The following is a 17,862-nucleotide window of genomic DNA, read 5'->3' as shown; positions in this document are numbered from 1 at the left end:
TTTATTAGCACTTGTAAAATTTTAGTTGTAAGTTTTAGCGTAGTATTTAACAAGTTTATATCTTTGTAGTTTTCTGTCTGTTTTTTATCTCCTTTTTTGAATCATAGAATTAATTCGCTCGTTCTCCATTCTTCTGGTATTTTATCGTGTTTTATAATGTTATTAATTACTGTTGTTAATTGTTATGTCATTGCTGTTACACAATATTTCAGTAATTCGTTCGGTATCCCGTATTTACCTGCTGCTTTTCTGTTCTTCAGGTTATCAAATATTATCCTAACTTCCTGTATATTTATATTAAATTGTTCATTTGTGGTAATTTTTGGTGTTTCCGGTTCTAGCGTCGTTTGTTCTTCCTCTGTATAGAGCTTTTTTAGTGTAGTAGTAGTATAATTTTATTAATTTCTCTAGGTTTTACAACACTCTAAAGTTGACCGGGTTCTTGCATACTCATAAGAATACGATAAAAATAAACGATTAGGCTTAGTTTTTTACTATATTTTATATTTCCCGACCACCTATGAGGGTAGAGTCGTCTGAAGGCGCGTTTTTTAAGTGGTATCCCCATTAGGCCTAATTCACTGACAAAACAACGCAGAAAATCAGAGCACAGAGAGTTAGACGGTTGCGACATGTTTTACGAATGCCAAAAAAAAAAAAGAAACGTTCTAAGAGTCCCACCACCACAAGCAGAAACACAATGGAAGAAAAGAGGAGGGAGCCTACGAAGGAAGTAGTTTGAGGCCGTACGGACTGACATAGAAAAAATGGGAACAAGAGACTGGAAAGTAAAAGTGAAGAACCGTAAAAAGGGGAGAAAACTAATCAAAGCCAAGGGCACCTAGGGCCTGCAGTGCTGTTATATATATATATATATATATATATATATATATATATATATATATATATATATACATTGTTTGTCACTAATGAAAAGGTGTTATATTTTTTCCAAAAACAATGTTCAATAAATACCGGTCTCTTGGAGAGGCGCAACTATGCATATCCTGAAAATCTACGCGATTATGGAAGGTTGATATTAATAAACATCTACCAACATGTAATAAAAATACTGTAGAATATATTATCTAAAGTACTACTTAATAAAATGAATAAATTCATTGAAATTTAATTATTGATAACAGATTAAAAAAATATATCTTACGCACACTTAAACCATCTATATATAACGGATGTCACCTAAGTAAAATGCTAGTTTTAAAAATGGCAACATTCCAGTGCTTGATTTTAGTTCTCGTAGCTACTTTAGCTCTCGATAGTGTAGTTGCAAATGATGCAGCAAAACCGTGTGAATCTGATTCTTGTACGATTGACAACAATTGTAGGTGCTCTAGTCAATCATCACCTCTATCTGGAGATGTAACAGATTGGCCCCAGGTACCTACTTTTAGTATTATTATTATTTTGCTTTATACACTTGTCATATTTTAAAAACGTTATTTAAATTTCACTGAATTTTATTACCAATATATAATTTTGATTCCATGTTTATAGTATAGTCGTGTATTATATTTTATACCCATATAAGGGTTTTTAACACCTAGCATTTCTATTAAATGAACATAGTATATAAGCAAAAGTTTTAGTCCAATGACTATTAACTCCTTCTTCTTCTAGTTCCATGACCGTTATCGATCGTTGGATATCATGTTGGCTACCATATTCGCTCCTAGTGAGTTTACTAGTAACTAAAACTAAGTCTAGACACCTATTTTCTAAATAGTATGTTAAGAGGAGTTCTAATGTTTAATCCATTTAGTTGCGTGTTTGATTTTAAAGGACTAGAAAAACACCCTAACACCCGTTGGGGTGTTTTTCCAGTCCTTTAAAATATTTATCATTGCTTTTAAAGATCATTTTCTTAACTATTTCAATCTCCAAGTCCCTGTAAATGTCTGCATTTGGAATGAACCATGGCGCATCAGTGATGCCACGAAGAACCTGAGATTGAAATCGCTCTAGTATTGACATGTTGCTATCTGCTGCAGTTCCACACAGTTCAATCCCGTATGTCCAGATGGGTCAGATGATTGCTTTTTTTACATGATGATAAGGTAGACTTACGGCCGAGTAACCAGTTGAATTGTATTCCTAATTGCCTCCTCTTCATCTAGATGTGTGTGCTTTATGTTAGCCTCTTTTCAAGGTGTAATCCAATATATTGTACAGTATAATTTTGGGAATGTTCTTGTTATGCATTAGAATTACCACATCAACTGATTTTGCTTCATTGATCTTAATCTTTCATTTCTTATCCCACATGTCAATTAAATGTACGGTTTATTGTAATATTTAAGATGCTTGTATGAGATGTGTGTTTTTGATCAGAACTGCAGTTTCATCTGCGTATTTTACCATTGTGGATTCTTCTCTAGTTGGAAAATCAGCAGTAAAGATTGTGTAGAGAATTGGTCCCAAGACGCTGCCTTGCGGGATCTCCGCATTTATATTGTGGATGTTTGACAAACTTTCTTCGTATCTTGCATGATTTTAGTAAATAGTGATCCTGCAACTTCTAGGAAAATGGCATTGCAGAAGCTCTTTTTCTGGTAGGCTGATTGTATATTGTCTACCATTCTATGCACTTGTTCGGTTGTGCCGTGTTTTTGGCAAAAATTGAACTGATAATTAGGTATAATATTGTTGTTCTGTGTATCAATAGTCAGTTTACTTGCAATAGCTTTCTCTGCGACTTTGGACAACTGGTAATAGACTAATGGATAGGTAGGGTGTAATCTTATGTGAAGGTTTTCTTGATTTTGGAATCGTAATGGTTTCTGGTAACTTCCATTGTGCAGTAAAGTAGCCTGTTCTACGTATCGAGTTTAAGATTTGTGTTAGACCTACTATTCCTTCTCTGGGTAGATTATTTAATATGTTGGCTCTTATCATATCATGTCAGGTGACTTGTTTTATTGAAGTTTTAGACTTTTCACTTCGTTAGGAGTTTCCCATTTGAGTGCATGGTTCATTTAATCAAAACTGTCTAAATATTCATAGATGTTATTACCTTCATTTGTCCCGTTTGTTAGCGGCTAAAATACCTTTTCTACGTGTTTTACGAAAGCGTCTGCTTTTCCCTGATTTGTCTTTAACCATTTTAAAACTTCTGTTCTAATAGGTGGAATTTGGTTTTGTGACAGCTTCAGCTTATTTGTGGCCTTCTATAATAAGTAATCACTATCTGGGTTAGGTTAAAATTTTCTAGGTAATGTTGGAAATCGGCGTTGCTATGTTGTTCTTTTATTACTCTACGCATTCTGACCAATTTTGTTTTATCTTAAGGTGAACGAGTTTGGTGCCATTTTTTTACGAAGTTGTTTTTTCAATATTTATATTCTTATTATTGTTGGGCAATCCTTATTCAGAATTTTCGTTCAAAATTATGTTTTGTAGATTTCCGTGCAGCTTCGTGTACTTGTTTTGTTAATGTTTCTATTGCTATTTCTATTTCTTTTGGTTGTTTTAGAGAGATTTTTAGGTCTTTTTCTTCTTGTAGGATTTCTTTGAAAATATTACAGTCTATTGATTTATTCGTTAGTATTGGAGTTTAATATTTTTGTGATGGATTTGTCATTATTGATGCTGATTGATCTGACGATAAGTCTTCATTATATTCTATGTGCAGGTATTCTTTTGGTGTTCCTTTATAGATAAAAAAGTCAAATAGATCGGGCAGTCTATTTCGATCGGTTGGGCAGTAAGTTGGTTCGTAGGTTGAGAGATATTTTAATTGCATTTCTTTCACCACATCGTATAGATCTGTACCTCGTGGAAAAAGAATATACAGATATATCCAAGAATACTTTAAATTGTACACACTGTTTCGCTGAGGATCTGATGATTACACAAGAGTATCACTACTTGAAATCATCATCATCTGTAGTCCCAGTTTAGCTTCAACCTTCCCATGTCTGTTTAGCCAGTCTGATTTGGGCACTAATCTTCCTTGCTTCTCATTTCAAACTTATTTCTTACAGGCATTAAAAATAGCGTTTATCTACTTAGGAGGTGTAATTTTTATCAATACTCTATAATTTCTATCAATACAAATCATCATATTTATCCTATTCGTTTTTATGATGGATATAACGTTTTTACCATCTGTTACTTTTTTGATATTTCTTAAAGGCCTCAAAGGTATATCGCTTTCACAGATTGTACTAAGTTTTCTTGTTAAAATCTTTTGTTCTTGATCGAATAGATAATTTTTATCTATTTAAGAAGTAGTATAAATGGTTTATTACCATATGTCAGCACTGGTAGCATTAGTACTGTTAATTTTTTTTATTTAAGTTTATGTTCCTAATCTACTTGCTTAATCCAAGTAAACACCTATGTGTTGTAGTATGTTTTCCTTTTCTTCTCATGGTTTGTTTTTCCTGTGTTTTATATTTCCTTCGTTTTAAAGTTAAACAATGAAAATTAAATGAGAATATATTAATTTACATTGTAGTAGCAAAATGAAGGAGGGCTAAAGATAGTATAGCCTTACTAATATTCTAAAGATATCATGATTACATCAAAGAGTGACAATATGTATCATAAAGAATTGTAAAAGCAGAGATAAGATTGTAAAAAGAAGACCTGAACATCATCAGAGTATACGGCCCAGAAGACAACAACCTCAAACGACGAGGGAAATATGACGAACAGATCATTCTGACCTCGATAGCTGATAGAACTACATCTAGCTTCCGCTCTTCCTTCTCTTTTAGCGACAACACCTTTCTCACATAGTTGTGGATTTTGTTCCACCAGCGCTCATCCATTACCATCTTTTTTACCATCTCTCTCACCAACTCAAATACTGTCTCTAGGTCATTCCTTTCTCTTACCCATCTGACACACTCTAAAAAGGTATGTTGCACAGTGTCCAAAGCCCTACAATATATTCAATTGTCCAATTCGGCCTTTTTAAAATTGTGCAAGCAGCTTCGGAAGCTCCCATGTGCTGTGAGAACTTGCCGCAGATAGTAGTCTATGCGCCTGTGCTCGCAGTCCAGCCAGCTCTGCAGATTCAGTATCAGTGACTTCGTTCACTCTGCCACATCTTTCGTTGCATCTCACTCATCCTGCCACATCCCAATGGATGTGGCCATCTCCTCACTTCTGACGTTCTCCCCTTGTATCCCCCTATTTCTCCGTTGAAATATCCTTTCTTTCTCTCTCACCAATACATAAGCGACACAGCCGGTCATCATAGGGCTGCAGCAGACACAGTTCTGTAAGCACTTGCTACCCGCAGTAGACTATTTCTGTCCGCGCGTACCAAGAGCCTCTTGTAGACCTGTATTTCCACAGTCGTACTCCATACTTTACAACCCCGTGTAAAACCCTCCTCCTTTCGGATTTGGATCCCTCCAGATACTTAACGAAGACCACGCCAGGTACTTAACGTACTTCTTAGGAGTGATTGCACAATCAAACACAATTCTATTCCCCTTTATCGGACCTTTAAGGATTACTGCCTATGTCTTCTACGTCGTGAACCTCAAGCCATGCTTATTTATTAAGTCCTGGATCAGGATACTTGTATACCATACCCGGAACAAGAATTCCTTTCTGTCCCGCGCTGCTACCAACATTGCGAGATCATCCAAAAATGCGAAGGAGCTAACCCCCTCTCCAAATTCGCAATCCATGATCCCGTCGTATGCCAGGTTCCACAGTACCGAGCCAAGGACGGAACCGTAATGTCTGAAATCGCGCCTCTCTCAACCATGATTTTCCTCTCGGGCAGATAATCCGAGACGATGTTCATCAAATATGCCGAACACTTCAACGCGGCTATAGGACCCAGCGCTGCAAACTCCGTTTCGGATGTCGAAGAGAAGTAGAACCGCTCACTTACGGTTACGGTATCCCATCCCCTCCACCGTCTGGAACATCCCATCGACGCATCTACCGTACTCTTACCCTTGCAAAATCCATACTGACTTGAAGACAACCCCCCAGACCTCTCTACCACCCCTTCCATTCTTTTACGCAACATCCTTTCATACAGCTTGCTTGGCCTAGACATGTCAATATTTACGCACTCTTGGCCTATATATGTCAATATAAATGTATCATTTGCTACACATTTGATCTTATACTTATACGGCCAATATACGTTCGAGAGAGTCCCGTATTTATTAGTTTTTCAGTAAGGTGGGGGATACATCATGTGACAGATCTATATCCTGTTTAACAAAATCGAACAAAAATCGAAAATAATAAATTTTAGTTCTAAACTATTATCTATGAGATAGAAACTCAATGTTTTGTTGTTTTTTATTCCAGCTAATTAGTTTAACATTTGACGAAGCTGTTACGCAACATATCTTCGACAATAGCTGGATTCCTTTGCTCCAAAATATATATAATCCAGACAATAACCCAATTAGTGGAACATTCTTTGTACCACATGAGTATACAAGCTATGAAAGAGTTAATGATTTGTACAACTATGGATTTGAAATTGGCGTGCACTCAATTACGTAAGTCCCTATTTTATTAAATCATCAATAAGTCCATCAGTAATATAAACCGAAGACCTAGTTAAAACAGGTGCGAAATTAAAGTATATAATTAAGACCTGATACGAGACCAAAGTATTATCTTTTAATACCTAGTTTTTTTTTAAATGTACCAATAATACATACTAAATGTGGTATGTACAGTGGTAGAGAAAATGTAAACGACCGAGAAGCTCAATGATAGAAGAAAAAGTTTATTTATTCAAAAATTGGGAAAGCCCTAATATACACCAAAGTAATCAATTTATAACATTATAAGATAAAAATAACAATTACACTTAAAATATAGTACCTACAGTTATTAAAAATATAAAACAATAATAATATAACATAAAACACGACTAAAAAACAACTGCCTAACTATTGGTGCTTTTAATATGGCCCATTAATTTGGTTTTAAACATTTGTACAGATGAACAACTTTTAACTCTTTAAGGAAGCTGATCAAAAAGATCAAAACCCTTAAACAACAAAGAGCCCCTTGAAGTCGTCCTTTTTGTTTCTACAATGTGTAAATTGCAATTAGCTCGAGTAGAGTAATTGTGAATATCACAATTCCGCGTAATAAACTCACAAAAGTAAGCAGGGGCCAAATTATTTAAGACACTACCTATATGTAATGTTTAAATAATTAAAGTGTTAATTAAAAATAGCAAATAGCCGAAAGGTTTACAATAATTAAGTATTATATTTATAACAGACCGACCCAGGAATTAAAAAAAGTTTATATTTAAGAATTCACGGTCTGCTCTGATTTGTGATTTAAATTAAATCGTACGAAATATGATTCGTCTATATGTGCTTATAAAATTTCAACTTTTATGTTTTTAGGAAAAATCCTCTACAAACTTACTGGCGAGATGCGTCTCAAGACACTTTAACAAAAGAATTTAAAGGCCAAAAACAAATCATAAGTACATATGCCAACATACCAGCTGAAGCTATCACTGGAGTCAGAACTCCCCAACTACAACTTGCAGGAAACACTTCTATTGACGCCTATATAGCATCAGAGTTGACATATGATAGTTCATGGCCCTCTTTGCCAACAAAAAGATTATTCCCCTACACATTGGATTATTTATCGACAGAACAATGCCTTTTGGGTGCTGAATGTCCTAACGAAGCTTTCCCAGGTTATTGGGTTTTGCCAATAAACGATTTAACTGGACCAAATGGTACAGAATGCAATTCACTGGCTACTTGTGGAATAGAGTAAGTAAGCAAAAAATGAACGAAAGCAATAATTTATATATTGGCTACTAACTGATCTCGTTAAAATGTTAAATTTCTTTCAATTCAACAAATCGGAAGATTCCGAGGTTTCCCGAAGATTCCTAATATATCTAACTATATTATCTCCTCTGCTTCTAGATTTTTTACAATTTCTTTTACCTTACTATCTACATATACGAGTATAACTTGCCGACTTAACTTTAAAAGAACCATTGTAACTCGTTACTTTATCTATTAAAACGGTTAAAAAATTATGCACACCATACCATGTCTCACTCTGTTCACCTTGCAAACAAAACTTCGATCTGCAATTTAAAACTATAGCTAATACTTTAAGTCTGGTATATACTCAATCCTATTTGTTCAGCAGAAAACATTGACCATCCATCAAACCCATTAATCAACACCGCCGATCCCCAGCTGTGCTACTTTCCTATCTCTTGAAAAATTACAAGCACAATCGTTATATCCAAATGAGGGACACCACTAAACAGCCTTGAATCTCATTAATCAGTTTCTTTTTTAGACTACGAAAGGTCGACATGACATTCCTTAAGGAAATACTCACAGAGTTCCTATTTACATCGTACTTGAATTTAAATTTAGGTTTACATCAGTCACTCCGTTTTAACTAATTAAATGGTGAGAAGCGGTTACCCCCATCTCTACATCTTAATATATTAATTGTAAACAAATCTTTGCCATAGGTATATTATTAGATAACCAAAAAGCTTTGGACAATCTAGTATGTCATTAGGCTTGGCATTCTAATGTGATCCGGAAACTAAATCAGGTTATTTCTCACAAAACCTTCTGTAAAAACAGTTAATTCCTATCTAAATGGTAGAACTATTTAAATTATAATTGCAGAGTACCTCTCCGATCTACTAACCCCAAAACGTGGTAGTTTTTATATTGCCTACCATACCATACACAATCTCTCATATACAATCACCTATATTGCAAAGCAATTATTTTTGTTGACGACACTGACTTCTAGCTATGAGCAAAGCCCTGTCATACAGCGCCCAATGGTATTTAAATTAGTACAGTGCCAAAACAACACAGTCACGTGAAAAATTGAGTGCATTGAGTTTTTCTGTGGTTATATGTGATACAAAACAAAAAAATCTCACTGTCCAACGATACCAATCCTACATCAGGTGATAGCAAGAGCTACCCTTCAGATATTTGCTAAACAAAATATAGAAAATATTCTAAAAAGACCGTCTAAATAAATGAATTCGCAAACTTCATCGATTAATTCAATCCTACCGCTGTAGAGTCCAAAATCTACACAATTACTATCCACCATGAAAAAAAGAGAAGAGAAGAAAATAATTACATGGATAGAATGATCTGGTTTTTCTCGTGATTCGTAGTATGCTGTTTACATACACAATTAGGATTTTTATGTTGAAGTTGATTTCTCGTTAATTAAATGAGATTTCCTTACATAATTTATTTTCATAAATACATCTAAAACAGTTTTCAACGCCTTTTTAAAGAGCATTCAATTTTTTTATTTTTTAACTTTATTAAAAGATAAAAGGAAAACTAATGAGCATTTAAAGATTTCTACAACTTCATCCATAGAATGATTTAAGCTATAAAAAACGAAATAATCAGAATAGAATCGTATTAGGTAACCTCAACATCACACTCTAACGAGTACAAACAAAATTTATGAGATTATTTATAGATCGAAGTTTTTATAGAACAAACAAATCAAAAATACAAGATTAAACAAAGTAGGTACACAACTAATTTATAATTATTGGTGTCACTTATACCACTGAATTCGACCAAGTGAACCAGTTAAGGTATGCAAGAGATTGTATTGCGCAACGTATAGTCTCTCCTTTCTTGATTCAGAGCATCCGGTGCATCCTGCTAGGTAACAAATGGGGCTCTGACGTCCAAATATTTGTCGTTATAAGCAATATCTCACTTACTGGCAAAATCTGATAAGTAGGAGGGCACTATTTTGTCCTGTGTTTGAGAAATTGGCACCGAAGACAGAAGAATCAACAAATGGTCAACGACATAAGAATTCAGCAGGTAAACGGGAACCACTGCATTAAAGACTCATAGAGTACCCTCAGAAAAATCACCATAGAATTGACACATAAATTGCAAATCGTTGCTAATCATGGAAAGTGGTGGCCAAGATTCGGCAGGAGAGGAGAAACATATTTATACCACGAGGCCTCTTAGAAGATATCCTAGAAGTAAGAAAAACTAATTTAAGAATTTGCACATGGAATGTCAAAAGTCTATTTGGGGCTGGAAAACTTGACAACGCAATTCAAAAAATGAAAAGAATGAAAAGAGATCTCCTGGCAATCAGCGGAAGCCTTCGAAATGTGGACCTTGCGAAGAATGTTCCGCATACCATGGACAGATAGGGTGAGAAACGAGGAAGTCCTAAGAAGAGCAAATACTGAGAGAGAATTGCTCAGCTTGATCAAGGCACGAAAGATTGGATACCTGGGCCATATCCTGAGAGGGGAAAAATACGCAATCCCTCAACTAATTATCCAAGGAAAGATTGAGGGCAAGAGAGGAGTAGGTCGCAAACAAATGTCGTGGCTGCGAAATATAAAGAACTGGACAGGCGTAACTAACACTGGCGAACTTTTGCATGCCGCAAAAGACAGACGTCTGACCTTAAGATAATTCGCCAACGCACTATAGGTGCACGGCACCATAAGAAGAAGGCAATCAGCGAATTGAGATGGCCAGAGTCAAGAATTTGTAAAAGGGACGGTAGTGTATTATAATATTAACATCAGAACTGAGTTAATATGTGACCAACTTCGTACCAGTTTCGGATAAAATAATATTACTTCAAATCAATACTCAACCATTGGGGAAGGCCGACGAGGTTAAACTGTAGGTCCTCGTGGTCTTGAACATGGGAAAACGGCATGATCAATTGCAAACACCTGGTATAAACTAGCCAAGCGACGACTGTCTGTATACTTTTTTTTTTTTTTTTTTTTGTGGCATTGACTTTCGTCATTCAGCCAGTCTCGAAAGGTTATAATATATTCCTTAAAAAAGTATACACAGATAAGTACAGATTATTTCTCTCAGACAAATGCACAGCGATATCCCTAAAACGAAATAGACGAATAATTAATAGAAGAACACGTCGAAGGGAAATACAAGGACACTCGCTTCTTGTCTAGGGGTCCGTCAAGACATTTATTTTAACAGACAAACAATACTGGACCACGGATAAGGTATTGTTACATATAGGATAAACAAAGGGTACAAGTCTAATCCTATACACGCTCATGAAAATTTTCATGAACGAGTACCAGATTTTTAAAGCTATGCATGTGTCTGACAAAAATTCTATAATTAAATTATATATTGTTACAGAACCTATGGCTAACAAAGACTGTATATTATATGGAGCGTATGTATTGCATTTAGTTAATTTTGTATTGTACTGTATACTGTATATTGTAAGTACTGTATACTTGGAAAGCCCCATTTGACGATGGCAGAACCCTGGGTCTTCAAAAAATAAAAAATGGATTATATATTTGTAAATGAGCGCTTCCGAAATGCCATCAAAAAAGTCATCACATTTCCTGGAGCAGATATTAGATCTGAAAACCCACCCCTTGTGGCAGATATTTAACTATTACATACATCGACGAAGGTACAAGGTTGCATGTTGTCCTCAACATGGTTCAATGTTTACTCCGACTAGTTGTTTAAAAAGGCACTTGAGAGACAGTCATGTTGAATACAAATCAACGGGGAACTACAGTTATTCTGTCAGAAAATATCGAAGGTCTTCAAATTCTGCTTGATCGTATTCACGAAGTAGGAAAGGAAATGGGTATTAAAATAAACTTAAACAAAACCAAATTTTTATTCTTTAGTTTTTTTTATAAAATTGTGGTATTGGAAATGTGAATTCATAGACGGATGCTGAAGATACCTTGGATAGCAAGAAAAAAAAACAGGACAGCAATAAAGATATAAAATTACTAAAGACTGTTTAGGACCGGAAAATGTCTTATCTGGGACACACAGTGAGGGGAAATCGATATAGAATACTACAACGGATCCTTAAAGGCAAAATCATCATCATCATCATCATCAACCTGTATGCGTCCACTGCTGGACATAGGTATCCCTCAGCTCTTTCCATCTGTCTCTGTCTTGTACGGCTTGCATAAAGTTATTGCTAACACGCTTCAAGTCGTCAGTCCATCTAGTTAGTGGGCGTCCGTCCTCTGCTCCGTATTGCTTCTTGCCTTGGTCTCCACTCTAAAATACATGTCTAACATACGTATCCTACCCAATTCTATTTTAACGTTGCGATGGTTTCGATGGCATCTGTTGTTTTTGTTCTACGACGTTTTTCTTCGTTAGGGATTCGGTCTCTCAGAGAGACACTCAACATCTGGCGCTCCATAGCTATCTGAGTCACGCGAAAGGCAAAATCGACAGTCATAAAAATGTAAGAAGAAAACAGGTTAAATATGCTCAAAGAACAGAGTTAATGCGAATACCCAAATGAAGGCTAATGTAACTGAAACTGAACAAAAAGACGCCCAAAAAAGTCAAACAGAACGGTAAGATAAGCACAAGGGAGATAGTTTTATTTGACAATCTCTTAGATAACTGAGGTTTTTAAGATTTCAATTAGTAGCAATATTAACCCTTTAACTGCTATGTGCATTATATCGACGCACACAACTTTTGTATTAAACGCCGTGTGCGTCGATAAGACGCACACGCAGTACCGTCAATTTTTTCTTTGTGTTTCTAATGCGCGCACTTTTTACATGCATTTATATGATGTTTTCAATTGCCCTGGCGTATTAGAACTTACATTAATAATACAGTGCCAAATTAAAAGTCTGTTCAGTAAAAAAAATTGGTTTACAATTTTTTTTCACAAAAAGGAATAAACATGGTTAATAACGAACAAACAAAAGCAATGGTATCTGGTAAAGCAGCCCATCCAGCGACTTCTAATGACTGCCCTCTTTCTCTGCTACTTCTAGCTTATGTCCAATGGTTGGTAATGGCTCTGAAATATTCTGCATGATCTATCACCAGCATTAGAATAGTGGATCAGCTGACTGCATACCCTTTCTCTAAATTTTACCACAGATAGTTTACGTTTATGGCTCTTCTTATACAGAAACAATGAATTAACAACCGTTGTCCCCAGTAAAAATGCAACAGTTATTTTTATATACCATTTTGGAGCCTTTCGGACTGCCGAAGAATAGGAATCTCATTGGTCGCAAAGATCTATAAAAGTTTTAGCTGCATTATAATCGACTACAGCTAGTGGTTTCTGTCGCACACTTATTTCTACCATATTATTACTGTGTATTGCACTAAGCATCAGATCAATACTGTAATGCCATCATTACACTTCATTCAAAAAATTTTACCTTTCGTAAGGATCTTTTCGATGGCATTTTTAGGGTTACATTTACGGTTTCTTCGTAAAGTACCAACAAGATGTGTAGCTCAGTTTGATAACTTTCTGGCTAAATTCACACTTGTGTACGATTTATCAGTAAATAAAGTCCTTCCAGGGTTAAAAAGGGTTTCCATAAGCTCTAATACTGTTCTGTCTGCAATTGATTGTCCGTCTTGCTTATTTATTTTTTTTCCACAATATATTTTCATGTTACATGTGTAAACACCATTGACACAAAATTTGAACATTTTGATAGCAAACTTATGGCGTTTACCCATGATGTATTGACGAAACTTTAGTCTTCGTTTGAAAAGTATCATCGTTTCATCAGTACATATCGTTTTGGAGGGAAAAAATATTTTGTTACTAGCTTGTCAATAAGATTCTGAACTTTATGCAAACGATGTTCTGGAGGACCCATTTTATTATCAGTAAAATGCCATAAATTTACATGCAGGATAGTTATATAGTTTAGAACGACTCCAATAATGCGATAGAGAGGGTTTTTTATCCAAACTCATACATAAAAGTATACCCAAAAAGACGTGCATTTCAACAGCGTTAGTAAATCTCCACTCATTCAGACGGGACTGCCTAGATATTAACTAATCTGTTTTTTTGTCTGTTTGTCATCATTGACAAATAGTTTAAACATATGGAGTTTAGCTTTTGTTGTTAATTCCACAATAATTTGATCTCGGATCATGGAATCACTAGAGTGATTCCATGATCAAAAACAATGTTTTTAGATTCCTGTCAGAATACTTTCTCCATGTTATATTACGTTCGTCAAGAAATAATTCCTCGACTATCTTTGATAATTGTTAGAGTAGACGTATCAGTCTAAATACCTGTCTTACTGCATAAATATATGCGTCAGAGAAGCGCACAAACCATCTTGTTCTAGTCTACGTCGTGTGCGTTATTTTGTCAAACAAAAAATTTAATTTTAAAATGATACTAAATGTGCAAAAATAAACTTAACTGACCTCCCATACGTTTCTTAATTATAAAAAACAGGTGTGGCAGTCCAGTGAGACTGCGGGTAGAAGTTATACTTCTATACACTCGTTCGCCGTTACAAATTTATATGGGAGTCAATCTGCACAATCATTACATATGTAATGATATAGGTAAGAGAGAGCAGAAAGAGAAACAGAATTAGGTATATAGGTATATGGTGCATAGTTTGCTGTATATAAACAACATTTGACCTGTAATAGGAGTATAGTAAATGAAGGATTGAATCAATATTTTGATGAAAATCAATATCAATATCAAAATCAATATTTTTATTTTCATATAAACATAAATATAAAAATACAATATAATACACTGCAACATAATTCAATATAATAATACAATACAAATTAAAATGCAATATTCATAAGTATTTAAAAATGACAATATACATAACTTACTTACGCATATGTTTAATTTACCCTGATAATAATACTAATAAAAAAATAATCCTAATAATATTAATAAATATTAAATATATTTACAAAAGCAACATTTTTATTCTCGAGAGAGAACATATATCTTTTGTCTCTCTCTTATCTATATCTTACATATATAATGATTTTGCCGATTCACTCCCGTACAAATTTTCAACGTCGAACGCGCGTATAGAAGTATAAATTCAAAAAATTTACCTGAAATACATGTCAACCAAAACACAAGAGGCATATCATAATTACAAAATAATAAGAAACGAAACACACGCACTTTTAAGAAAAATAAAAAATGATCGCTGGGAACGTTTTTCGAAAGAAATGGAACATAATTTTTCTCGTCTGCAAAAGGAAATATGGCGCTTATATGGCGCTATAATGGAACTAATAGAACCAAAACACAAGAAAAGAGTACATGCATTGGCTACCTAAAAAAGCTTTATGCAGAGGAATAAGAAACTACGCTAGAACCGGAAATATCAAAAATTACCACAATTGAAGAACTTAATATAAATATACAGGGAGTTCGTAAAATTCTTGAAAAGATGAACAACAGAAAAGCAGCAGGGAAAGACGGAATACCAAACATTTACAGCAATAATCAATAAAATTATAAAACTGAGTGAGACTACTGAGAAGAGTTACAGGAAATACGCTGAGAGATCGAAAGAGAAGCGAAGACATTAGAAGAAAATGTACCGTACAGTGTATAAGCGAATAGACAATAAATAGAAAAAATTAAAATGGAATAACCCCATAAGCAGAATGGGGAGACCCGTGTCGTCAAAATAGCAAGAGGTAAGTCACCAGAAGTATCGGACGGGCAAAAAACGGATTGACAACCTTCCATAGATGTATTATTTTCTAATGAACAAGCAGAATTTCTTAAAAAGAATAAGAATAAGAAGAAGAAATTCAATACAATTCGATCAAGTATCAAGTTTTTAGGATTTTTCCTTTATAGTTATAGCACATAAAGGCAGAAAAACAGACAGACAATAACTATTGAGTCCTTAATAATAAATATCAAAAGGGTCAAAAATTTTAGTATATAGTTTGTTCTCATTAATTGTGGAGATAATTACAACATATTCAACATATATTCTAGTGAAAATTAATGAATTTATTCAATATGCCAACGTAGAAAAAAAAACGAAATAAGTCTCACCCAAACAACTCTTTTCTGAACCTTAAAACTTGAATTACTAAATTTTTAGGTAACTGAACTAAGCCTCAGTTTTATTAATATCGTCTTGGCGCCAACGCGCGTATAGAAGTATAACTTCAAAATGTCGATTTCCATGATAAAAAATTTTGGCGTAAACGTAACATGTTAAAATTTTTTATCTATAATTCTGAACCATTTTATCTATAATTCTTAAATTGTGGTTTGTTTTTTTTTCATTCAAGTTTCCTAGAATATTCCTTAATTGTTTTTATTTTTATTTTTTTTATTAAAGTTTAGTAATTTTGTCAATTGGCAATTCGTAGATATTTCACGGTTTTTTGCACGTTGATGCAATGTAGATACAACTAGATTGAATGAACTCTAAATTAAAAATGATAGTCATTTTAACAATATATGTTGGAAATATGAGTATTTTTTATAAACGAAGTTCTTTTTTCTAGAGGTAGTGTTGAGGAAATCGCCACATATTTGGATAAACAAATTGACGGAGTTAGAAGTAAGACTAGAACTCCCATAACTTTGTTGGTCAACTCATACTGGTTTGAATTTACTGAAAACAGTTTCAACGCGCTTAGAAAATTCTTGGAAGACACAGTAAAACGTGACGAAAAAGATACCTTCTTCGTCTCACAAAAACAGGTAAGATATACAATTAAACAATTAACACTAGTTTTTTGAATTTTCTATTCAGAGAAGTAAATTTATTAGTTGTTTGTAGTTTATTACCCCATGAAACAAAGTCCAAAAATTACTTAAAAAATCGAAAAATTACTGTTTGCTATTTTTTACCTGGAATATTTGGGGAAAGTCAATAGATCACATACTATAAATCAGTTAAAAAAATATCCGTAAGGGGCGCTTACGTCGAGGTTTGGTATTAAATCATAACCTCATGTCATTCCTCAGATTCAGATTTCAATACATTTTTGCAGATTTTCAGTGATATTTTCACAGTGTTTAAAATTTGTGAAGTTAGTGTTAGTGAGTTATTTAATCTTTAGTTTAAACATTTTTGGAATTTTGGAACATTTTCAACGTTGAAAAAAAGTTATTTTTTTTTTCATTTTCTCTCTCATAGTTAACCAATGAAATAACGTAAATTCAATCTTGTTAAAGTCATATTTTCCAAGTTTAAAACAAATTACAGTTGATAATTAGTAACAAATCACAAACATTATAATATTTATAATAGGTAACTATTATTATATAAAATTAAAAAACTAACAAAAAAAAACAAATGCTGTCCCACCAGGAATGCAATTTATTAACATAGGTAGCTAGATCTATAGATAGGAAAATAATTTTTATAAAGTGCTACTTATTCTATTTTTCATAAAACAGTTATAAATTATTTCATTCATACATGGGAGTAATTTAGAAAAATTTCTATATTTCAGTATTTTATGTTTTTTTGTAAATCCTATAATATTTTCAACAATGATTCTACGATTGGCAATTGCCCTTGTTTTTATTTTTTCTTCTTCTGTTAACTGAGCCCCATTTTTAAATGGAGGTATATTTAAATAATATATATATATATATCCTATATTTAAATATTATTAGTGTTTTAAAGGTATTGGTTCCATATATGTAGAATATGTTGTCTGTTGTATAATAGGGTCATTGCTTCAATCTACTGTGCCTTATATCTTTGAAATTATCTTCAGCCTATCACGATTTGATAAACTCAAAGTAAAGAAAGGAATAATACTTTTAACTTACATAATATTTTTAGGTCCTAGCTTTTACCAAAAGTCCCGTTAAGCTTGCCGATTTTAAAACTGATGACCTACCTGAACCAGCCAATTGTGACCCTTACCCCTGCAGACTTAAAAAAGGAAATGAGGATAGAAACATGGACTCTTGTGTTCCTTGTCCAGACGTTTATCCATGGATTGATAACGTTAATGTCTAAATTAATAGTGTTTTGAATTTAAATAAATAAAAGTTTGATAAACTGAATATTATAATAAA

The 17,862-nt window shown here is 33.8% G+C and overlaps 1 protein-coding gene across 1 annotated transcript; it reads left to right on the top strand.

The window, feature by feature from the left end:
- The first annotated feature begins 1,198 nt into the window (after window positions 1–1,198).
- LOC140441803 (chitin deacetylase 8-like) lies at window positions 1,199–17,862 on the top strand. The gene is made up of 5 exons (XM_072532724.1): window positions 1,199–1,398; window positions 6,307–6,503; window positions 7,374–7,757; window positions 16,329–16,527; window positions 17,624–17,862. Exons 1-5 carry the CDS (start codon window positions 1,210–1,212, stop codon window positions 17,801–17,803), a joined length of 1,149 nt encoding a protein of 382 aa, XP_072388825.1. The 5' UTR covers window positions 1,199–1,209; the 3' UTR covers window positions 17,804–17,862.

Source organism: Diabrotica undecimpunctata, chromosome 5 (assembly GCF_040954645.1).
Source record: "Diabrotica undecimpunctata isolate CICGRU chromosome 5, icDiaUnde3, whole genome shotgun sequence".
NCBI lineage: Eukaryota > Metazoa > Arthropoda > Insecta > Coleoptera > Chrysomelidae > Diabrotica > Diabrotica undecimpunctata.
The sequence above is the reverse complement of the archived record's forward strand: the minus strand, read 5'-3'. Positions and strand labels throughout refer to the sequence as shown.